The following is a 25,064-nucleotide window of genomic DNA, read 5'->3' as shown; positions in this document are numbered from 1 at the left end:
AACCGAGTGGTAGACAGACATTTTCTTGCTTGTTCTAATTTTTTTTCACCTTGCTTTAGTTCACCTAGGTATCTTTACCTGAATAAAATTACCTATTCTTTCAAATACATATTTTTCTGATAAAGGTCAGTTTGAAAATGCCTGAAAGCTTAAACTCTATCACTCAATAACGAGATGTATATCCTGACATTCTGATCAGACTTATCACTCAGAAAATAAACCATATAAGTTTCCAAACCCTCAAATTTAGATTAAATAATTTTAGTTAAAAGTATTCCTGCCAAAATGTAATCACTTGAAATTTACAATGAACATTATACCCTCAAAATTCACTGCTATGCCACTCTTCCATATCCAGTATAACAACAAATTTTTCTCTTCCTTTAGAGAATTTAGTTGATTTTTTAATTTACTATACTGTAAAAGTATTTAATGTCCATATAGTGATTAAGTACTTTATTATTTGCTAAACAATTACAAATACTTCAAAGTATAATAATCGGATTTCTAAAGACAGTACAAAGTCCAAAAACTGGAATGATCCAATATCCAGACCTCCAGCTTAAAAAAAAAAAAAAAAAAAAAAAAAAAAAATTCAAAATCTATAAATGGAGGATCTAATACTCAACAAAAAGAGGAAGGTGTTTATAAATGCAGTTTTTTTAGACCGAGATTCCTGCATGTCATTTTCAAACACCTGCTGGTTAGGAAGTCACCCAGTAGCCAACAACAATACATTAAATGATTTAGTATTGATGTTAATCACAATTTTACTTTCTGAACATGAGTGGTTATAGGGCAGCTATGTATCTTGATGCACAGTGCAGTCTTTTCAAGTCCTAGTTTCTGCTGTCTTGTACCTCCCTAAATTCTAAACATCTTGCTGCTTGATTGCTTTTCTAACTTCTAAAATTGTTGCTATGTGGTACAGCTGCACTTGCTCTGGCACCAGCTCTGCTAGTGAGTCAGCATTCTTTAGCATGACAAGCAATAAGGGAATATGACATGCATACATTTCATCTACTAGATTGAAACTGATGATCTGGAATTGCCGAAATCTCAACTATTCCGGATCTTGGACTTTGTAATGCATTAATATTTAAGACCAAAAATACAACTTACTGGTATGTAATATAACCAATAATAACAACAAGCTGAAGACCCATAAATATAAAGAAATAAGATGCAGAAAGGCAACTAGGAGTCTGAACAACTGGACAAGGTCCCTAAAATTAAAAAATAAAATTGACCAAACAATTCTATATTAAAACCAATAATCATGAAAAAATTCTATTAAAATATTTCACAAATTAGAATGCAGATTTTATATACTAATACACTTGATATTATCAATATGAATTCCAAACTTTATATTCCACACTGGCTATGATAAATTACTTATTATGGTGGAGCACTCAAGGATATTTGCTTTATAGTTTTCCCTTCCGGAGAACTTTGTACAATATCTAAGAATCAGATCCTATAAAAAAGATTATCTGTTCTGTTTATAACATTTGCAACTATATTTTGCTAAGCATGATTCTTTGAAAGTAATGCAAGAATGCATATATGATACACTACAGTACCAAATCATGATTTTTAAGTTACTAATCAATATAGTAATTGGACGATCAGTTTGCATTAAAAAGACAAAACTAGAATAATTAAAAATAAAGAAATTAATAATTTGGATTACATAAACTCAATGCTATAAGGGTTTACTAGAGCATTTAAGAAACATTACACATGTCCAGAAAGATGGACAAAGACTTAACCTCCATCATGACAATGCTCTGTGTTACACATCATTCTGTTATAAGAAATTCCCATATTCGGAGGATCTAGGACCATTCAACATGATTCTTTGCCAAGGCAAACTAAAGATGGCAAATGACTATTAAGGGCAACTATTTTTAATCAGTTCATGAGATTAACTCATGATTGACTCATGATTTCATGATAAGACATTTATAACAGGATTTCTAAAACTGCTTCAGAAAATGGTAACTGGATAAATATGTATGAAGTGAACAGGAAGTATTTTGAAGAATATTAGAAATTTATTATTATTTAAATTATTTTTAAAGTAAATTTTGTATTTTCTGATCGTATTATATATTTTCAAAAATATTACATATATGATATTTAATGTATTTAATGTTTAGAAGTTAACATTATTAACAAAGCAGTAGGCATTATGGTTTCCATTAAAAGGCAAAATTAGAATATTTATATGTAACAGAAAACTTAATCAAGTTTAAAAAGTAAGTGACTTTTAATTATTTTTAACAAAGATACATAGCTTAATTAATAGACATTTTAAATGCTAAAAAGATTACTTGAGAAGCAAGCTATTATATTAATTTTCAAAAATAATTTTTAAATAGAAAATGGAACAAGAAATTCTAAAATTTTTATTTGAATTTATATTGCAGTACTTAACAGAAAATGATAAATCACCTTAAATTTTACTTGAAAAGCAGCAAGCTCTTTCTTGACTTCATTTAAAGTGTTCTTTGCTTCTTCAAAAACAAGACCCTGTTCATATGTAATTCCACCACTTGGTTTTACCTGCTCACTTTGTTTGGCTATTATGGTTCCAGTTCGTTGATGTATGTCGGTCAAGTAGGACCTAAAAATAAAGTCATGGAATTTTTCTTAAAAAATCATAATGATTTATCTAAATAAATTATTTGTAGTAAATGTAGGAACTTATGAAATTCTGGGAAATAAAATTGTAGATTATAAGCTGTTAAAAAGAAAAGGAATAATCATTTTCTTGTTAATCACTAAACAGTATTTTATATGATTATTAAAATAGTTATCACAGTTAATATATGAATACATACTCTAAATGATTTAATTGCTGTCACAGTATGGAACCAAGAACTTATCTGAAAGCATATGCTCAAAGTATAACACTGACAAGAAAATAAATTTAAAATAAAATAATTTTTTAAAAACTAGACATTTTAACACCTCTAAATCAAATCGGAATAAAAGAATAAAAACATGCACTAGTTTTAGACTATTATTATTATTATTATTAACAAGACATTCATAGGCAACAGCATAAATTTTAAATGGAAAAAAAAAAAAAAAAAAAAAAAAAAAAAAAAAAAGAATTGCTCTAAACAAACAAAAACTGAAACTTGAATAATAACATGCAATTTTTATAAACTGCTGTGATTATTAACATATTTCATAACATTAAATTTAACACAAAAGAGTGTATAAATTATTCTAGACAATGTTTTAGTTTGATTTTATTACATTTTTGATCACATACTAATGTTACATATGGTATGAGGTTTTAATTTGAACACAGAAGAGGATTTATTTTGAAATACACTTCACAAATAAAATATAATAAAAATCACATGCTGACATCACATGACTTCTTTGAACAGCCAGCTAAATTATACACAATTTTTGCTGCACTTTATTTAAATTTATTTCCTCCAATTATTCTAGCTTAATTAAATGATCCCTCAATGCAAGTTGAAAATTGCACTGCTTGACATTGAAAATGCAACACCAAGAAGGAGCGGTCAAAAAGTGATGCAATTTAAAAAAAAAAAAAAAAAAAAAAAAAAAAGACAGCAAGCAGCGATAAGTCACCTGCATTTCAAAATGATAGTCAGAATACAGAAAATTGCGTTGGCTCAGTAGGATGTAGGACCACCGCGGACAGTGATGCACGAAAAAACACGTTTACGCATAGAATCAATAAGAGTGAGGATGGTGTCCTGAGGGATGGCTCTCCATTCCCTTTCAACTATTTGCCACAGTTCGTCGTCTGAAAAAGGCAGGGGCAGAGTCTTCAAACGGCGCCCAATCATATCCCACACGTTTAATTGGTGACAGGTCAGGAAAGCATCTGTATACCTTGCAGAGCATGTTGGCAGATGTGAGCACTGTGTGGTCGGACATTATCCTGCTGAAACATTGCATTAGGCAGCCCCTGAAGGTAGGGGATTGCAACCGGCTGCAGTACATTATCCAAGTATCGTTGGGCCCTCATAGTGCCCTGAATACAAATTAGAGGTGACCTGGAATCGTAGGCAATAGCACCCCAAACCATTATGTGACGCTGTCGCATGGTGGGGGCGTTTCACAATTACTGCCGGATTAGATCAGTCTCCACGTCGACACCACACCCGTACGCGGCGACTGTCACTGGATAAACAGAAACCTGACTCATATGAGAACACGACGTTTTACCATTCTGTCATCCAAATTGCTCCAGTCCAGCACCATTTTAAACATTGGCATCTATGCTGTGAAGTCAATGGCAGTCTTCTTAACAGACGCTGTGAGTGCAAGCCACGTTCAACCAATCGATGGGAAATAGTTCTGGTCAACACGGGAACATTCAAGGTATCTTGCACATGCTGCAGAATCGTGATACAAGCGACTTGTGGGACCGCCACAGCTTGTCAGCGGATGCGTCAACCCACGCATGCTGACGTCATTCTCGCTGCACCTGCACCCTCCTTCTTCCAACCATGTTTGCCATAGCCAATGCATCGTGCTCGTATCCACGTGGGTATCAGCTGCGATTTGACGCAAAGACCAACCCGCCCTTCTCAGTCTGATTACCATAACCCTTGTAAAACCGTCTATCTGCTGGAAGTGCCTTCGTTGACAGTGGCCTGGCATTGTTTTCTATTACACGTATCCTCCGGGACAAAACCCAACTTTCTTCAATAATTCGTCTGGCAGAAATAACGACACAAATATTGCCCATTCTGCACGTTCCTTCCCTTATATCTTACTTCACGTGTATCGGAGAGCTACACATTCCACATCATTCGCATAACTCAGTGATGTGCGTCTACTCTAAAATTTGCATACATTTCTGACCACTCCTTCTTGGTGTTGCATTTTCAATGTCGAGCAGTGTATATTAAAAACTGCAAATCTGGAAATCAAATATTCAGGTCAATATTTGTCATATGGAAGTTAAACTTCTTATAAATTTATTTTTTCATAACAAGTGTTAAAACTTTTTCAAATATAAATATAAAAACCAGGAGACTGCATTAAAAATTAGATTTCATTATCAGTCTAAAGTAAGTTTTTAAAAAAAATTTGATATTGCGAAAACATGAATATTTTCACGATTTAAAACATCTGTATAACTGGAAGTATATGACTACGACCAACAATTCTGAAAATAAAAGCCAGGTAAGGTGTATGTATATACAGACAAAAGTCGTTAATTAGGACACCCATAATCCGGACCTCAAAGCTAAAAACTTTTTGTGCACGCACCGCGTTGACACATGCGCATAAGCGTTTACGCGTAAGACCTTTACGACTGCGCATATGCGTGTGCGCAAGTGCAGAATACTTTTCGCGTGCGCCTTTAATGTATAACGGACGGTATAAGCTAAAATTATCTATTTCAGTTAATGTTGATGATTGCGTTGTTCCTTAATCTTTGAACTGGATCCAGATTATTACTTTTTTCAGACCGTAAGAGCAATTTTATAAAAGTAAACTTGAACTTTTGATTATGTCAAATAGAATTTCCGATGGTGGAGCTCCCAAAGGATCTACAAAACAAAAATATGTTTCGATGTCCATCACACAAAAAGTGGAATTGCTGCAAAAAATGGATAAAGACATGAAAAAGGTGACAGAGAGCTTAGTGAAAATGAAAAAAATTTCGATTGACAAGTTAGTCGGTATTCTCGGCACAGCAATTACGGGACTTAAACAGCGGAACTTTGTAACTGAACAAGAAATTATGTCTGTTTATAGAATTAAAGAGAAAGTATTATCACATAAAACGAACAACTTAAACAACTTACATTGAAAGAAATGTTTAATAAAGAAAACAAATATTAAGCTTTTTTTTTTGTAAATTTTGATACCCTTTAGATCATAATTCTTAATTTCATAAATTATGGTTTCATATTTTTAATTTTAGAATTTCTGCATGCCATCTTACGAGATTTAAACTGATGATCTATAATCCGGAATTGCCGAAGTCCCGACTAGTCCGGATTAACGACTTTTGTTCTGCCAACTGCAATATGAAAGGGAGTGGCAGAATTAGATGTTACAGCAGACCCATATAAGAACTTCAATGTTCTGCCTCTAATCACTTTTGAGTTATGTGTGAGATATGTATGTACAGACATCAAGAAAAACTCCTTTTGGAAAAGAGTTCTATCTGTACAGAGAAATGCCATGCCAAAAAAAAAAAAAAAAAAAAAAAAAAAAAAAAAAAAAAGTCAAAATGGATACTTTCTTTGAAATATGATACCTGAAATATTTTGTTATTACAATACTTCCTTTACTTCATACACAGAAATAAAAAGGGTAGATATAATTAAACAATATTAAAAATGCTAATCACATGCAACACTGCCATTCCAGTTATTTCCAGGCAGCTCTACATAATTTATACTACTCACTTCATATCACGAGAAGCTTGAATAACCTCTCTCTGTCCTCCAAGAAGGGCTTCTATCTCATGGCGACTTACTCCCGCTCCAACCTGTGGAGGAGGAACACTACCTTGCCCATGAGGTACACCTGAAATTTTACAAGAATTTAGAGACCATCCCACTGGATAAGAAAACTATCAAACATAATTTTTTTTTTTATAATTATAAGCTTGATTTCTATTTAAAATTCCTTTTGGTAAAGCATAAAAGGATGTGAAGGGTGATCTTAAGCAACAAAATATTTTTCAGTATTTTCTCCACAAGATCCAGTTGAAACTTTCCACTTAATGATTAAATAATCCAGAGATGTAATATAAACACTTTTTTGTATGAATTTTCATGCTCCATTCTTCTAAATAGTTCAGTTTAGTTATAATTATTTTAAGAAAGACACATGTTTAAACTTATCAAATACTTATTTCACACATATCTGCTAAATGCATTACAGTTTACAAACTGTGTCAGTTGTTTACGAAAGGTTATACCAAAATTAAAGAAAAATTAATCCTATATTGATTTTATAAATAATATGCCTGATATTTTTTTAAAGACAATATTGATTTCATGGTTAGGTTCTGAGATTGTTTTTCCTGGGAAGCAAAAGCTTTCAAACAACTTGTAGTGTTCACAATAGGGGTGACAGGAATCAGCTATAAAACTTTAAACATATCTTATTAAAAGCGTGTTTAATAAAAAGTACATCAGTTAAAAAAAATAAATAATATTTAGAGATAACTGTGGATATGAGTTAGCATTTTTTGAGAAATTTTTTATATCTGGATAGGAGTAAAATCCAGGATACAAGCTAAGGAAGAAATATGCTGCACCATCATTAGTTGGTACTATAAACAATGCATAGAGTAATTTCACATTTTAATTAATATGGTTACCTTGTGTGGTATCCGTAAATCCAACACAGCCACCAGAGGGCATCACTGATGTGCCAGCAGTGAGAGCGAGGTGAAAGAGGAGCATGACATAGAGACAGACAGTCGTCTATCCCCCGCGAAGGTGGTAAGATGTCTCCATGAGAAGGTGGTGAATAATGAACTGTATGTTTCCACGAGGAGGTGGTAACTTACTGCATATTCGACAGCTAGTGCGAGTAGGCGCTAAGCTGCTATTTAAATTCTAAAAGTGATAAAGAACGATGTTTATATCTAACCAGCACAAGAAGGCGCAACAGCACTTGTATTTAATTCAATCTGTACCTTTTCTGTTATTTTTATTTAAATGTTCTGTGGTGTGGAAAGCGTTGGGCTTATTAATGGACCCTAGACTAGCATCCTCAACTCCCTAACCATATTTACACCAGATGTTTGTTCATAATATTTTGTGTTCATTTTCTTATGTTCTTTGTGTGTTTGTGCAGTTATTTTGCTACTATTATACGATATAATTAAGATACAGCAATGTATCCAAAGAAATAAGAAGCAGATGATGTCCTTAATATTAAAACATGCTATATAATCAATGAAAAACATGAGAAAGATGTTTGTGTAGTCAGTTTGGCCAAGCCATATGAGTGGAGTACTTATACGATATGCACGAGGGCAATAGTGACAGCCAAGGGCATTACAAAAAAAAAAATCGAAACATTGTACTTTGTAAATGAAAAGATGGAGAAGTTTCTGTGGGTGTGGCTGACAGAAAAGCAGCATCTGCAAGAAGGCAAAAGACATATATGCCGATTTGCAGAAGATGACTCCACGCAAGTTGTGGCTGGTTTGAAAAGTTTAAAAGATGAACTGAAATTTACTCTTTGGGCAGATATGGTGAAACGGCAAGCTCAGACATGAAAACAATAGAGAAGTTCCTTACACTATTAAAAGCAGAAGGGTACATTCCCCAGCAAGTTTTCAGCTGTGATAAGGCAGAGCTCTTCTTGAAGAGGATGTCACGAAAGACTTACAGTAGACAAAACAAAGACATCGAGCCATAAACCCATGAAAAATAGGTTGGTCCTTTCACTTAATGCAAATGTGAGTGGCAAAGCCAAAAGAAGCCACTGCTCATATACCATTCAGAAAATCCCTGAGCATATGTAAGGCCTAGAAAATTACAAAACTCCACGTGGAGGGCAAACCTGCAATTCATCAGATAGTTTTTTGTAAAATAGATCAACATGATCTTTGGCTCTGCTGTTAAGAAGTATTTGGAGGAAAATAACTTACATCCACAACCTTTTCTCACTCAAATATGCTCTTGCACATCCATTGAAACTTGAAAAATTCATCAAGATTCTCTACATTCTACTGTAACTCTTCTTCAAACAAAGGTTTTGCCAATACTTTGATGTGATCGAAAGCACAACATTTTCATTTGTAAGTTCTAGAAGGACCATCATAATATTGATAGTTCTTGGGAATACTACAATATGACAATGCAGAATGTTTTAAAGATCATTAAATCAGCATGGAAGAAGCTGTTTGAAACGGTGGTGGTGTGTATTGAAAATACGGCAAAGCACACTAGGGTTATTTGCCTAAGGGGAAGGGATGCCTTTGTGGAGGACTTCCTAAGAGAACTGGCTCGTCTACATGCTACACACGGGGAAATGTCTGAAACAGAATTTGAAGTATTCCAAACCTAACCCACAGAAGAAGTGCTGTGTCCCTCGGAAAATATATGGGTCTGGACTCGGATGAGAGAGACAAACTTGTTGAGGATCATTTGGAGGAACTTATAACAAAGGAGTTGAATGAATCAAGCAGCATAAAAATGCTTTGGAGGAAATCAATAAAGAGAAGGAGGTAGAGAAGAGATGCCTATCTCTCAATCTCAAATTAAGGACACTCTGGAAAAGTTAGGACTATTAAATTCACTGGGAACCCCCCCCCCTCAATGCACTGTTTAATAAAACTTGTTAAACACATTTCAGAAACATTCTTAAAAGAAGGATGAAACAAATTTCCTTAGATAAGTTTCCATTGAAACACACTTTAGTACACAGTGAGGAAATGGCCGAGCAAAAATATCAAAAACCAGTAAAGAATAATGAAAGTACAATACATGCAAGTAAAATACTGTAAAACCAGTTTATTTCTTTACATTTTCTTCTGTATATTTGTACCAAGTTTTGTAAAGTTTTATAAGTTTTCTATGCAACACAAGTGCATTTATGGTTAATCTTTACATTACGGTAGCTTGGCGATTTTTTGGCAAAACTTTGGCGACCAAGCCTGCTACAGCAACCTGCTAGTTTTCTTTTTTGGACGCCATTTTGTTTTCATGAAGTAAAGGCATTTTTTTTTTTTACTCAACATTTTTTTTAACAATCTGCTAGCTGAATTACGCTTATGCTAGAAGTTTTGTGGAACAAAAGTGCTTAATCATGATGAAGATTAGGTGTGAAATTAGGAGAAAGAGTAGAATCGCCCACTGCTTGCCGCGTTTTTAAGAATTGCATATACACGTCGACCTATTTTCACTTAAAAAAAAACATCCCAGAATTGCACAAAAATGGCATTGCGCGCACTCTTGACAACTAATTCATGTACACATCGACTTATTTTCACTTAAAAAGTCAAAGAAATTTGACAAAAATTCAATTCTTCTTACTCTTGTAAAAAGCACCAAACAAATAAGTAGGTGATTCTGCACTTTAGCAGCGAAATTGTTTCTAAGTGCTTATTAGCTAAAATCCCCATTGGAATTTTCCGGAAAATGTCTCACGATCTCTCATTTCTCCGAGACAAAATAATCTGTGTACTTCTCAGATTATTGCTAAAGTCCTAGCTAGTAACCTTCATCGCCTTACCAAAATGTCACCAAACTACCTGTTACCATATTCTAAAGATTAGCCGCATTTATTTTCATATTTAAAAACATATAACAAAAAATTTAGGTATTTGATGGGTTGGAATGCATCTTGATATTTCAATGGGAAGAATTGTTTCAGGATATAAGTAGATCAGCTTATGAGTTCATTCATGAAAAGAATTATACTTGTATTCTGAAATAACCCCAAGTATATAATACTTTAAAATTTAATTACATTTTTTTTTTCTCCTTTACAATATTGAGCAATAAATTATACAAACCTCCAGTCTGCACAGCAGAAAGCATGGACAGGGCTCTTTCTTGTCTTCCAATCACCTCATCTATTTTTCGATGCAGAGCCTTTAGAATTTCAAATATTGAACTTTGCCCTTGGAAAATTTGTTGCAGCTCCCGCTGTTGATGGCTTTCATACTGCAATAGATACAAGTTTATTATTTTAAACAATTTACAGAATAAACATCTGTACTAAAGCAATGCATAATTCAACAGCCTAGTTGGAAAAATAACCATTTTTTAAAAAAAATATTCTTCATCTAATTATTTATGAGGCAGTCCTTTAGAAATTGAGATGCTGTTATTATTTAATCAATCTTTCTCATTAAAGCACACCAAATAAAAAAAGTACACCGGGGTGGGGACTAATTTTATACATTTAAGCAGAATTACATAGGATTTTTCTCTTGATTTCTATAGGAGTATGCTGATCAAGTTGCAACTTCTGACATTATTTTAACAAGCTTACAAGAAGATCTAAATTTTGAGCTCTTGCCCCATTCAGTGATGAAGAGTGTGGGGAGAAAATTTTAAATCCTGTGCCAAAATTGCTGAGATAACTGATCAGACATTCATTCAGCCATAAGGCTGAGAGCATAAACATTGATCAACAGCGCTCAGCTGGAAATTTGATTACCGTCGTCAACGAGATCCACTGGTCCTTTGTTAAATATATTAAGTAATAAAATAATAGAAACAATTTTCTCCTATTCTCTTGCTCTTTACAAATGTAGCCAGAACATGCTATAATCTTTACTTGCCATTAAATACTTGCTATTTCCCTCATGTAATATAACTAATTATTTATAACCACTGTGCCTTCATTTCCAAAGTATATTACATAATTTAAAGCGCAAACACACACTTTCTATTGTAGAATAAATCTTTCACCAAAATATTTGTTGCAAATCCTGATAATTGCTTTGCTCTAATAACTGAAAGTAATAGACATTGCCATATATAATGTTTAGCAGCTGCTAGATGCATTGGTGTTCCACACCCACAAGATGGAAACTTTCCATGATTTCTTGCTAATTGTACTAAGAGAAAATTTGTTTTTAATTTTTTACAATACTCAAAGAAGTATTCACGAGTTAATCTTCTTGTATTTGCCTAGTCCCATCTACTTTGCCATTTCATTAAAACTTGTTTAGAAATTTTATTCCCGATTGTACGTTTTGAAAGAGGAAGAGAGAGATGAATGACATCTTTTAATGTGGTTTGCTTAGAGGCTGTATCAGCAACTTCATTCCCTGTTGTACCTGTATGCCCTTGAAATATACCATATAGAGATCTTACTGTACTCTATTATGTTAATTAACACTGGTAATGTCTTAGTGTGTTTAATTATGTAAGTTAATATTTATCGCATTAATACATGTCACATGATAATATATAGAATACAGTATTACCTCTAGTTTTATGTAGTGGTGATAAGCTTTTTAATCAAGAACGAACTTTAGATATTTTAAAGTATCATTATTTCAAATAGAGACATTCTTCCATCATATTCTTGGAGAGTTTTTTCTAGTTTTGAACCTTAAAAAAACATTATCATTTCTGTCTTAGCACTATTAAAACTAAGTTGATCTTTATCATTCTGATTTTCTATATTCTCTATTGTTTTCTTTCTAAGTCTACAGTTTCTGCCGCCGACAATGACGATGAAATCATTAATATATACTTGATTTGACATCATATCTTAAGTCTAACTTTAATGCAGTATTAGCCACAATGTTCTACAAAACTGGATTTAAATTAGATCATTGAGGTACAAAACATCGACACTAACTCTTTTGTAAATGACTTTTTTATTATGGATATAATTCATCAGCAAATTGTAGAGATTTGCTGAAGAATTAAGATCTTGGAGTCTGGCGAGTATATCCGGCCACCAAAGATTATTAAAGATGGACATCTACAGAAATTACACAAGTATGTCAATTTTGAGTATAATTTTTTATGATGGTTATTAGATTGTTCAGTGCAATCACTGTTCCTTTAATCAGTATACATCCAAATTGGTATTGATGTAACAGTTTATTATTCAAGAGAAAGTATGCGAATTTGTGCTAGTAATTTATCTAACACTTTGCACAATGTATAAAGAAGTTTTATCGGTTGGTAGGTACTAGGATCCAATTCCCCCCTTTTTTGGGAAACAGCACTAAATTAGCGACTTTCCATGACTCAGGAAAATAGGTAAACTTAAGGCAAGCGTTCATGATATGTATGAAAAGTTTACTATTTGCTAGGTAAAGTTTTTCAAAAAATTCTAAAGTAATTCCATCGATATCCTGTGTTCTTTTATCATTAGATCAGTAGAGATCATTTTGAGTTCTAACAACAGACTCGGCTTTTTCACTTATCGAAGCATGTTCTGCAGTATCTGCCAACATATTTTGTGGAAAGTGGACAAAATAATGTAATTCCACTGTTTCTTGGACATTTACTGTAAATGAATCATTTTGTTTCTTTATTTAATAAAGTTGCAAAGGAGAGACGCTTTTTCCTTTTGCCAAGTTGTAGTAAGTGCCAAATGGAGATGTAGCGATCTCACAGGACTACATTTCTTGAAAGGCACACCACGGATAAAGACATAGGCGAGCAGGTGATGATGCACCTCGAGGAGAGGAGAAAGCAGAAGGGCATCGCCAGATTACACTCGCTCTGGACTTGGATGTTGTGAGGCACACGGTAAAACGCTCCCGTAACTTCGATTTAGAAATGCTGTAATGTTTACCCTACGAGCTTAAGTAACTTGTATTAAATAAATTCTAACTTGAATTGAAAAAGTTGCATCTTCTTTTATAAAATTTTAATAAGCATTCTGATATATATTTAGTTGTAGAAAAACCCTAAAGGAGACTTGGGAGAAATAGTTTCCCCAAAATTACACTAAGAATTAATCTTGGCTTTATGAATTACTACACTTATAAAACACTTCTTTTCTGTAAATGATGTGCAATCTATTTCTCTCAAACTCATTCCAAATCTCAATTTGATACCTTCGCCTCAACACCCTCACCTTTTCCCTTTGAATGTTTTTGTCCACCAAAGATGTGACTCGGGTTTTGGAAATTTTATTCATATTTTTTGTATTATATAGATTATGCAGTTTGCATCCTGTGCAACTATTTTTTTGAAATGTCAGAAGCAATGTATATTACATTCAACTGCCATTTTGAATTCTTGTACTATTAATCTACTGTTAATAATATAATAGCATATTATAATGTAGCAGTCTGATTCATGTTTTAATTTATTTTTACTTTTTTGTTAGGAATAAACTAAAATAAAAACTTGAATGGAAAGATACACAGAGGTATAACTGATAAAATCATCATTAAAAATTCATAATACATAACCTAATTCAAAAACATATTTAAGAAAATTTGAAAAAGCATAAGGAACTAATGATGAAACTCGTTTAAACTCTATACAGATCTCCTTGTTATGTAATGTAATGCCATAATGACGCTATCAATGTATAAATAGAATTTACTTAGGCAAACAATGCCTCACTATTAAATTATTTTAAATTACAATCCGTTATGCATATTTCTTAACAAGTAAACCACCTTTGTACCCCCCTTTTATATATTTATTACCAAAGAAATGTATAAATACATACCACTTCATCTGGATTAAATTCCATTTCTTTCCTTTTGGCCTCATCTGGATGTTCTTTACGGTATCTATATAAAATCTCTTCCTAATTAGTTTAACAATTTTTATCAGTTCATAATTTTATGAAAGGAAAGCATAATTTTGCAAAAGTCGCATGATATATGCAAATCAGATGTTAAATGAAAGGCTACACATATATATACTGAATATATTTTCTATATATGTTTTTCATACATATATTTTCAGACACAAAAATGACAGTTAAATTCATGAATGTAAAAACAAGCATTTCCATTAAATAAAAATAAATTTGAATATGAATTTCATCAAAGATTTCATGAATACTGCTTTAAAAAGTGAAGTAATGTTTAAATGAACTGACCCAAAAGGCTGTAAACATTATATTAAAATGCACAGCAATTCTATTTATAGTTATATGCATAAGAGATTAGTTAAAATGTTGTTAATAATGTTTATTTTCGAACACGTCACATTTCCCAGAATGATACATAAAGTGAATTAAATAAAAATATAGTTTTTAAAATCCAGCAGAATAGCCCTTCTACATCTAGTGCGATGTAATAACTAATGTAAATAACTATTGGAAGAGGAGATACTGCTTTTAGAGAAAGGCTACATATGAAAATTTCATATAACTGTTTCTTTGAAGTTACAATAAAATTCATTAAGTATTAATGAAACCTTTTAACTTACAGTTCACTGGACATTATCAATTTTTTCTTTTTTTTAAATGATGGTTAACTTACTTTTAAAAGTTTCACTTGAAAAGGTATTTAGCATATTAAATAGAAAGCATCTTTAACAGGGCCTTTCACCCAAGGAAAAATTTTCCTTAGAGGGAAATTTCATAGTTTCAAGATGGAAATGAGGTCAGCCTTTTATTTACCAGTTAAATATTTAGTTTTAGATTATGAACATAAAGATCTATTTTTATTCAAGTTTTGGTATTTGTCACATTTTCTATGCTTTTTTCTTATTTAATTTATAAAATACTCTTTAAAGCAATCAAAGTTTAAATAAATGTATATATGTTTTTTTCATGCTTTGGAAAGCAGAGAGGAGGAATGGTCATGTAGCAATGGTGAAAGGGATGCATGGGTCAAAAAAGGTGGAGAACCACTTATCTATAGTCTTTTATATCACACTTTTATAACACTAAAAACCTTAAATTATGTTTATTAAAATGTTAATGCACATAATTTCAAATACTGAAGAATGTTAATTACGAAAATAATTCATATCTTAATGTCAGGAAAATGTTCACTAATTATTTAATCAAGCTGAACAATTCAGAGACTAAACGATACAAGCAAACTAAAATACTTACTCTTCTTTTTGCTTTTCTAATTTATCTTTATACTCTTCATATTCTTTTGAAAACTTTTCTTTTTCTGCATCTGCAATGACTTGTGAAACCTGAAAAAGCCAAACTTTAGCATCAACTTAAAATCATATATATAAAATAAATCTATATGCACTAGTATCACAAATTCCCTATACTACACCAAACTGAAAGTCCCCTTATGTTAAAGGCTGCATAAATAATTTTCTGTGTCAAAAATTTAATTTTAATAAATAATTTTAATGTTCCTGGTTGCATATGTATTTTTTGTACATTATAATTAAGTACAAAGGGGAACAATATTAGATCTGACCAGAGAATATAGGTAAAAGCATAAGAATTTAAGGTAAAACTGCTTCAAATGCTGATTTTCACATCTATCTGAACTGTGAAGGAAATGTTATACATATGCCTTAATCTACTTTGAGAAGCTTGTGTTTTATTCAGTACATATAACTAAAGCATGTGTAATGGATTCATAAATTTGCATTACAGTTTCAAGTAACAAATTCGAATCCATAGTATTCATATCAAAAACATACATATAGTGCTCAAACACATACTCATTCATACACTTATTCTTTATCAACAAAATGTCAAATATGGATAAACATGCAATTACAAAAGAAACTATATATAACAAAATATCATGTTACTCTTTTAAGAATGTTTTATAAATTTTGAGTAATATTTAATGGATAAAGTTAAAATGCCTCAGACAAATACTAATTAACAAGGATCTTAGAAATACATGCTATCACTGTTAAATTTGTTTTACATCTGCACTATAAGTTAATGAACAACCCAATTTTCAGGGTGTTTTGACACAAACAAATCTTTCAAACGAGAGTTGTGATTTCCTTAACCTTTTTCGGCATGCTACCTTTTAAAGTTGGAATTTCGATAAAAAAAAAAAAAAAAAAAAAAAAAAAAGGTAGGCAGTCTAACTAGGCCTAGAGAAGTACACAGGTAAAATATTGTGAAGATGGCACTTATCGTTTTAATTCTGTGAGTGTGCCCGCTCTGGGCACACTGATTGAAAAGAGCTTCAAAAAGAGTGCTGAAACAAGCATTGCTGGGAAGCGTGTAAAAGAGTAAGAGATTTTGCTTATGATTCTGAATACCGTATCAGATTTAGCATTACCTAGGGTGTGCTACGGGAAGATCTGCTACTCTACACCCCCCTAAAAAATCTCTTTTTGGTTATATGATGATTACATGCATATGAATGGGAAAAAAGTAACTTGTGTATATGATATATACATTTCACATTTACACAGGGTTCATAGCCACATTTTAGTTAAAAAAATAAGCACCTATAAGCACTTTTCAAGCACATTTTACGAAAAAAAATAAGCACCTGTCTAATTACATTATACACAACTGCATAACCTTAAAAATTAGACTCGTAATTTAAAATATGAGAAATGCAGTATTTATTAAGAGAGAATAAGCATTACCTCAACCATGGAAAATAATCACTTTCTTTTTAATTTTTAAACAACAGTTCAATTTACAGAACTAGTTTACAATGAGAGGAAAAAAAAAACTATGCAGAACTAAACTATATTACAAGATTTAATGATGAAATTTCAGTTCAAAATAGAGGGAATAAATAATAATAAGACATATTTTTTTCTATTCGCTTGGAACTTAATAATAAACACAATTTATTTTCCCACTCATATTGATATTTAACTAATTTAAATCTAAATTCTGAACATTTTCTAAATTTTCATTGTATATCAGTTTTCTCTTAACAGATATTGCAAGCAAAGTAATTTAAGTAAAAAAGAGGAACATTTCTGAATTTGAAAGACAGAAATTTGCTTCATGCAGTCATTCTTTAACAGTAAAAGCTTAACTAACCCACATACTTGGAAATTGGCAAATATTCGGACAATCGAGCGTAACTTGAAAAAGAGGAGGGGGGGATAGACTGTAGCCGCTCTTTAAATTTTTCCGCTAAATAAATGCTTTTGACATTTCAATATGTGCATCATATAAAAAAAACCAATGGAACTGAAAAATATTCTGCTTAGCAAGTGCAGTAAAACTTTTTTAAGTGTTCATAAACAAATCTCGGACAAAACATCAAAATTAATTATCTCTGCAAAATATCCCAAACATTATTGCGCAATACGTGCGCCGTAATTCTTTCCTACGTGATATTACACAATCGGAATCAACAGCTGCCAGTATTCGGAATGTGTGTGTGTATAGGGCTATCTGCCTAAGGGGAGGGATGCCTTCGTGGAGGACTTTCTAAGGAAAACTGGCTCGTATAAATGTTACACATGGGGAAAACCACGGAAACGCCCATGCAGCCAGCCCGTTCGCGGAATTCGAACCTCGGACCGAACTACCAGTGTTCAGCGACTTTACCGCTCGGCCGCCGATATTAGGAGAATAAAGAACTAAATAACTGGGGTGTTTTTCATTCTAATTTTCAACAGACAGCGTTAAATTTCCGGAATAGAATCATTCTTCGCTTGTGTTGGTAAACCGCAGAACTTTGTCCTATTCAATCCAGATTGGAAAGTGACGACAACAACAACAAAAAAAAAAAAAGTCCATTGCTTGTTTTGCAGTCAACTGTATCAGTTTCAATATTCGAGATTTTGCGGAAAAAGGGGAGAACCTCCCAATCTTCGTACTGTATAGCAGCGAACTGTAACAGTTTCAATATTCGAGATTTTGAGGAGAAAGGGGAGAACCTCCCAATCTTCGTACTGTATAAAATATTGGCCATAAAAATGAAATTATTTTGACTATTCGATTACTTTCCCTTTATTTAAGCCATTCCGAATATTATTCCTTAGAAAGTTAATCTGTGTCAAAATGCAACCATTTCTGGAAGTTTACTATACTTCAGCAGTTATTGCAACTATGTTATTATAAACATTCATACATATACTCATAATATAAGCATAACGATCATAATAAACACAAATATGAACTGAGCAAGCGGAACGAGAATGCAAATTATTAAGATCTTGATAGAAATTCAAACATGTGTAGTATTTGGGTGCGAGGAAAAGAATGCCGAATGTACTGGAATTTTCTACTGCTTTCGCAATTCTTTGACCAATAGAACGATGGACACCTGTCTGTACTCTTTGTGCACACCAAAGGTTATGTTAATGCAGAGAAAGGGGGAAAAGCTATTTCCGGGAGTATGATTCAGCATCTGACATTCCATATTAGGAAGAAAAGTTGTTTATTTAGCTTTGCTACGGGGAAAATAGTGCGTTCATTAAAAAAAAGCACTAAAAGCAAAAAATAAACACTAAAAAAAAAAAAAAAAAAAAAAAAAGAGGGGGGGGCTTTAAAGAAAAAGTAAGCACCTATAAGGGCCTTTATATTTTATTTTCAAATATAAGGACTTATAAGGAGTGCTACGAACCCTGTTACAATTTCGACTATTTTTTTCATGGTGGTACTTTTCGAAGAAAGTGACACCACCTTTGAAAAAGCACAGCCCAATTTTGCATGTTTTGCACATGTACCGGGATTCGTATCAAATTCACTATTTGAAAGCAATTCGTGTAGCACTTTTAGTGCTTCAGAAATGGTCAGCCCTCTCCGACCCGTTTGGAAAATAAATAAAAATCTGGAAAAAATAAACTAATATTATATCTACAATTATAAATTATAAACTATAAAATAAAATTAAATAAACATCTACAAATCAAAACTATTAAATGTAGTGTTAAATTTCTTTGAACGATAGCAAAAGAGAAAAAGAGAACTTCTCTAGTGAAATACCAAACAACTAACTGATAAAATTACCCTTGACCTTCAAAAAAATCACCTCAACAATTTATTAGTTGATAACCAACCGCCCCCCCCAAAAGAGAAAAACAGGAATGAAACACAGATGTGGACCCACCTTTCTGTCGTCAATGAACTGATCGATGCGGAGATACATAAACTATAGTCTCTCAGTGAGCCCGCTCTGGGAATACTTGATGTTCGTCATTCGATTTTAAGCAAGATTTCAAGGTAAAAATTTAAAACTAATATAGAATAAGGAGATTAGCATACAGCCCCCCCCAAAAAAAAATAGAAAGTTCTTTTCATGCAATTCCTTTTATACCCCAAAAAACTGGAAGATTTCTTTGAAAAAAATGAGGTTCTTAAAAAACAAGCATGGCTAAAATATATAGATTAGTTTGTGTTGAGCTGCCATCTACTATAAAGAGAAAAGGTTCAGAGTAACCTATAAATCCTTTTTCATTCAATTTTTATGTGCATACAGAAGGAAATTTTTAGGTGTGCCCAGAATGGGAACATTGTGCTGCAAAGGGTTAATGCAAAAAGTATATAATTAACATTAAATACAAGATGAGAGAAAAATTTATTCAAGTCCTCCTACAGGAATTCACTCCAGTTTAATTTTTTTTTTCTTTCAAGGCAACATATTTTAATAAAAAACACAAAAATTATAAATTTTTAATTCAAATAATTCAAAAAAAAAAACATTCAATACAAAATCACATATTAAAAAAACTCCTACTTACAGGTTGAGTTCCAGGTGGATATAAACTATAAGCAAGGAATTTAAGCGCATCATGATCATCTGTTAAAAAAAAATTGAAATTGTACCATTTGAAGCAATATTTTTCTTTAGTACTTTCCAAGTATAAAACTAAGCATTGAAAGCTACTTGAAATATATAAGCAAAATGTTGAATTACATACAAGTATTGGACATTTTTTGGGAATAAAAAAATTACCGATGAACTTTCTACATGGTTAAACAAATATAAGAAAATTAGCTTCCATAAGTACATAGAATTTACAAATACATGCAATAATACTCTGCTATTATTGTAATAAGATGGCTTGGCAGAAAGTAAAATGCAATGGATTTGTGGTGGTTCTTGGCATTATAACTGCGTAGTTAGCAAGAGAACACTCCAAGAACACTCTAAGAACACGCATAACGATAAATTCCACACATAATTTAATCCTTGATGATGCCCATTATCACTGTGAGTGCATTAATGCCCCCCCCCCAATTTTGTACAACTTGCATCTTAAACAATGGATGAAATTAGAAAAGTAAAACTAGTGGCAAGGCGACCAAGCGAAACAAAGTTTGAATACAGAGAGTTGGGACCCAATTAACCTTTTATACCAGACTACATGACAGTTTAATGTCCAGATGTTATGTTCAGACTTCAACAATAAGTGCAAATCAGAATTGCAGGGAGTTAAGATAGAAAAATTATAGCTCTGTTATTTAGAATAAAAATGGGAGTTAAAGGGCTATTATTAATTTATTATTTTAAAGATAGATATTTTATGGTTTACATACATATATGTGTGTAATAAACACAAAATTTAGAAGTACTGATGTAGGAATACCGAAAAATAGAAATCTGTTGTAGAAACATAGAAAAATACTGATGATGAAGCATGTAGATGGCCTATTGGAGAGGATGAAATCTAACTGCATAGTATGCTAATAATATGCTGACTTGGTAATATCTAAGAAACTTGGCAGTTGAGTCAGTTTTAATTCCATTTTTATTTTCCAGTTGATGTTTGCGGCCACAATTTACTTGGCACTCTAGTTGTGCATATTAAAAAACATTTACATTTTTTATATTAGTGATAGGAAACAAGGATGGGGAAACTGCATCCTAGCAGGGTAGAGAGCAAAGCCGAAGTTTGTAGTTATGCAATATGGAAGTACACGAAGAGAAAAGTTTTGGTTTGAGTTAAAAAGTTTGCGTTTCCAATTATTACGTCATCAGTGCCGTGCAGGCCATGCAAAATCGAATGATCTAGAAATGACACATTTCAGAGATGTTATTTTAGAATAGAGAGGGTGAAATTAAAAGGTTACCATTAGTTTAAATTATGATTTTGATTCACACATTTTGTAAAGATTTATACATAAACAAACCTTAGAATTTTATTTTCTAATATGTTCAATCTGATAGCTCTTTTGTTGATCTGTCATATTACATCTTGATTTCAAAGATAAAAGACATTTTCTTAAAACATCAAGGTTGATTTTATTCTACTCCTCCTTCACAATTTTCCGGAATCCATCCAATGTTTTGGGATGCCGTTTATAAAGAGCTTGTTTTAAAAATCCAGATGCACAGTAATCCATAAGAGACACATCAGGAAAATTGGGTGGAATGTATTTAAAGGGAATAGAGCTTTAATTCTGGTTTCATTTTTCATTTTTTTCAAATGAAGCAGTAGATTTAGAGGTATGACTTGGAGCCTTATCATGATGGAAGTTCACACAGTGAAGATTGTTGCGTTAAAAAGATGGAATTTAGTCTTTAAAAATAAAAGTTAAATCATTTTCTGACAGTAATCTGAATTTAATTTTGACATTTTTTCCTCCTTTCCTTATCTTCAAGATTTCCGTTATGAGAGAATCCAATAATAACCATAAAATCTTTAGGGACACTTTCCTTGTTTTCTCTGAACCAATATATAAAGTATTTTTCTCTTGTTTTTCAATAGTAAACCAATCTTTTTTTCTATTGCATGTATTTCCATTTTTCACCTGCCAAATAATTTTCATACACCAATCCGCACATCGTCTTACGCTGAGAAACATGTTTCGGTGTTAGGTGAAGATCTTTGTTTTGATTAGCTTTAAAGTACATTTTATAATTTTGTTAACAGTTCCTACAGAGGTACTTAAAAATTTTGCAATAGCTCTTTGGAGGACTGGATTTTCCTTTAAAACATGAGATACGACTTTAGATTTAATAAGAGCTGTACATATCTTTGTTGGGTATGCATTTTTTCCCAGTCAGATGTAAACTTTGATATTTCTTTCCTTTTATATTAATTATGTCACTTATTTTACATGTAAAAATATTAAAACCATGCTTTTCAGATCTTTTTTAATAACTGAATATGAGTATTTCTTTTTGGAGACCATAAAAATATAGCCTTTGATTCATTGTTTATTTTTCAGTAACATTTTAAGGGAAAGATTGTTTCTAAAGAGGCTATCACACTTGGCTACAGTCCTTGCTAGACAGGACTTTTCTGAAAAACGAGATTCTGGTAGTACTGGTTTAAACTGGAGCATTCCTAGAAAAAAAGAGGCCTGCCTAGCTACAGAAATGATGTTGCGGCTACGAGGGATTTTTTCAAAACTCACTGAAAATGTCTTGGCTGGACATCTGTCCCAGGTAGAGACAACCAACCAGACGAAAGTTCTGCTTCTGAAGCATCATGTGATCCCAATCTGAGCTATAATCGATTAGTGCTTGGCATTCAAGTCTTTGTAGTAAGTGAAAATGGTAACTTAGTTACACGGGTTTCCAGGAATTATGCGGGTTCTGAGAAATGTCCCTTTCGACATTAAGTCCCGAGTAGTCGAAACATAATGTGATTGGGACCTAATGCTGCAGACGATAACTAAACCTTATTCCAATTTGATGCCAGTCATGTTTGTATTTTAAAATTAATATCTAAATTCACGGAGAAAATTGAAATAATTACAAAAATGTGTGAACACCTTCTGTATATGCATGTGATGAAATATTTTAGTTCATTGCAGTAATTTGATATGAGAGTTCTTTACTAGAAAAGACATCAATTTGCAGTTAACAGTCTGAGGTTACAAGATAACTGAAATATCAATATCATTGAAAATATCAATTATGCAGTACAAGATACCAGAAACTTTTAAAGAATCACAAAATCACTTGCTACTCCAAATATATATTTATTACTTGTTGATTAATCTATTAAATGGCATAGAACAATGGGGGCAATCTGCACTCCATAATTTTGATGAAGACACTTTACATTTTTAACATTTAGTCATTTTAATTTTTTAGCAGCCAACCTAAGAGACATCCTTCAGCTAGCAAGTATACGCAGAAAAAAAGAGTATAGTTGGATTGCAACACAGTATTTATAATAAAATGTTTCATTAATCTGATTGGTTAAGAACTATACATAATGCAGAAGGTTAAGATGGTGTAATGCAAAATTAGTTTTCAGATATGACGCAGTTTCAAAAAAGTTATTATGTTTAGAATAGAGAGAGGGAACTGCCCAAACCAAAAGGAGGAATTAAAGAGCTATTGCTAATTTAAAGCATAATTGAAAGTTGCATATTTTTTATCTTAAGCATATATACGTATGTGTAAATTAAAAAAAATTAAAAATGTGTATAAAAAAGACCCTTAAAATTAAAATTTAGCACAATTGCTGTTTAAATTGGTATTAAATAATTAAAGTAAATTATAACCATAGGCAATTTGCAATAAATTAAAAAATTAAGTAGATCTGTCAACACTTTTGGCCAAGAGTGACAGTTTGCTGTTAGAAAATTCAAACTAAAAAAATTTTAAGACATGTCAAAGAAAAATCAGAAATTAAAAACAGATTTAGCTGATTTATTTCTGTCTGAATGAAACTTTGTCAGGAGGTGGTTCAGCCCCAAAATAAATACTTCAACTATCATCTGGTGCTCAAAAATATATTTCTATTCACACTAATTAAACAGAAGTCCTTAATATTTTAGTGGGTTCAGATTTAAATTATAATGATATATTAAGCTACACCCACTATGGAAGATATACAAAATATCTGGAGATTTCTCCCTCTCCCAATGTGGCAAAAAAGTAATCTGCTAATATATATTAAAAAAAAAAAAAAAAAAAAAAAAAAAAAAAAAAAAAAAAAGGCGAACAAAATATATAAAAATCTTTCAGAGAGGTTCCTTTTCTAAATATACTATAAAACTAAAAATTATTTTCTAAATAAAACTATAAACCATTAACGAAAGTTTCCAAACATTTACTAATTATGATACATTTAACTGAATAACCAGTATCTTGTAACAATCATTTAGATTTTGAATGATAACAGTCAGTTATTAACCCTTTGGCTACATTTGATATTATCAGTATGTCATGCATTTGTTTGGGCAAAGACGTACATGATGTTCTGATAAGTCAGTGAAATTGAGACGAGATTTAGCTAGTTCATTCTGGTTTACTTCAGAGTAATGTGTATCTGTTGCAATAGAACAAATAATTTCAGAAGTGAACCTTGTGGGCGAGTAAGCCCACAAAATGAAATATGCTCCAAGAGCAAAATATTTTTTAAATAAATGTGTACCCAAAGGGTTAAGCAAAAAAATTTGCTCTTGTTAGTACTGGTATATTCACACCGTATCTAGAAGGTCCCAGAAGTGTGTTTGTTTCCTCAATCAATTTCATTGCCTCAATAAATTACTTGTTTTTGCTTTGTTACAACCTAGATTATTCTTTGTCACTATATAGACTAAAATAATGCATAGAAAATATTTTCCCCTATAAGTATACAAGTATTGTTAGAGACTTTGATACTTTGGAACAGCTTGGTTCGTTATACATCAACGGCTCTATGGAAAACACACTCTTTTGCAAAAAAATTGAAGCACCAAGAAGGACTTTTGCAATCGTGACGAAATTTGGTATGCAAAAGCATCTTGATTGAACATGCAAATGATCAAAGTTTCAAGGCAAATGAACAGGAATTGCGATCATAGCGCACATTTTCTAGTGCACA

The 25,064-nt window shown here is 32.1% G+C and overlaps 1 protein-coding gene across 1 annotated transcript in view; it reads right to left on the bottom strand.

Annotated features, from left to right (window-relative positions):
• ergic53 (lectin, mannose binding protein ergic53) overlaps positions 1-25,064 on the bottom strand; it is a 64,696-nt gene that overhangs the window by 5,521 nt on the left and 34,111 nt on the right. The window contains exons 8-14 of the mRNA XM_035374023.2: positions 20,034-20,092; positions 15,496-15,584; positions 14,152-14,215; positions 10,505-10,655; positions 6,429-6,549; positions 2,461-2,632; positions 1,123-1,226 (exon numbers count right to left, since the gene is read on the bottom strand). Of these exons, the coding sequence (XP_035229914.2) occupies positions 1,123-1,226; positions 2,461-2,632; positions 6,429-6,549; positions 10,505-10,655; positions 14,152-14,215; positions 15,496-15,584; positions 20,034-20,092 (760 nt within the window). The remainder of the gene's footprint in view (positions 1-1,122; positions 1,227-2,460; positions 2,633-6,428; positions 6,550-10,504; positions 10,656-14,151; positions 14,216-15,495; positions 15,585-20,033; positions 20,093-25,064) is intronic.

The sequence above is a fragment of the Stegodyphus dumicola genome, chromosome 12 (assembly GCF_044657685.1).
Source record: "Stegodyphus dumicola isolate Sdum_Otavi_A_Nest chromosome 12, ASM4465768v1".
NCBI lineage: Eukaryota > Metazoa > Arthropoda > Arachnida > Araneae > Eresidae > Stegodyphus > Stegodyphus dumicola.
The sequence above is the reverse complement of the archived record's forward strand: the minus strand, read 5'-3'. Positions and strand labels throughout refer to the sequence as shown.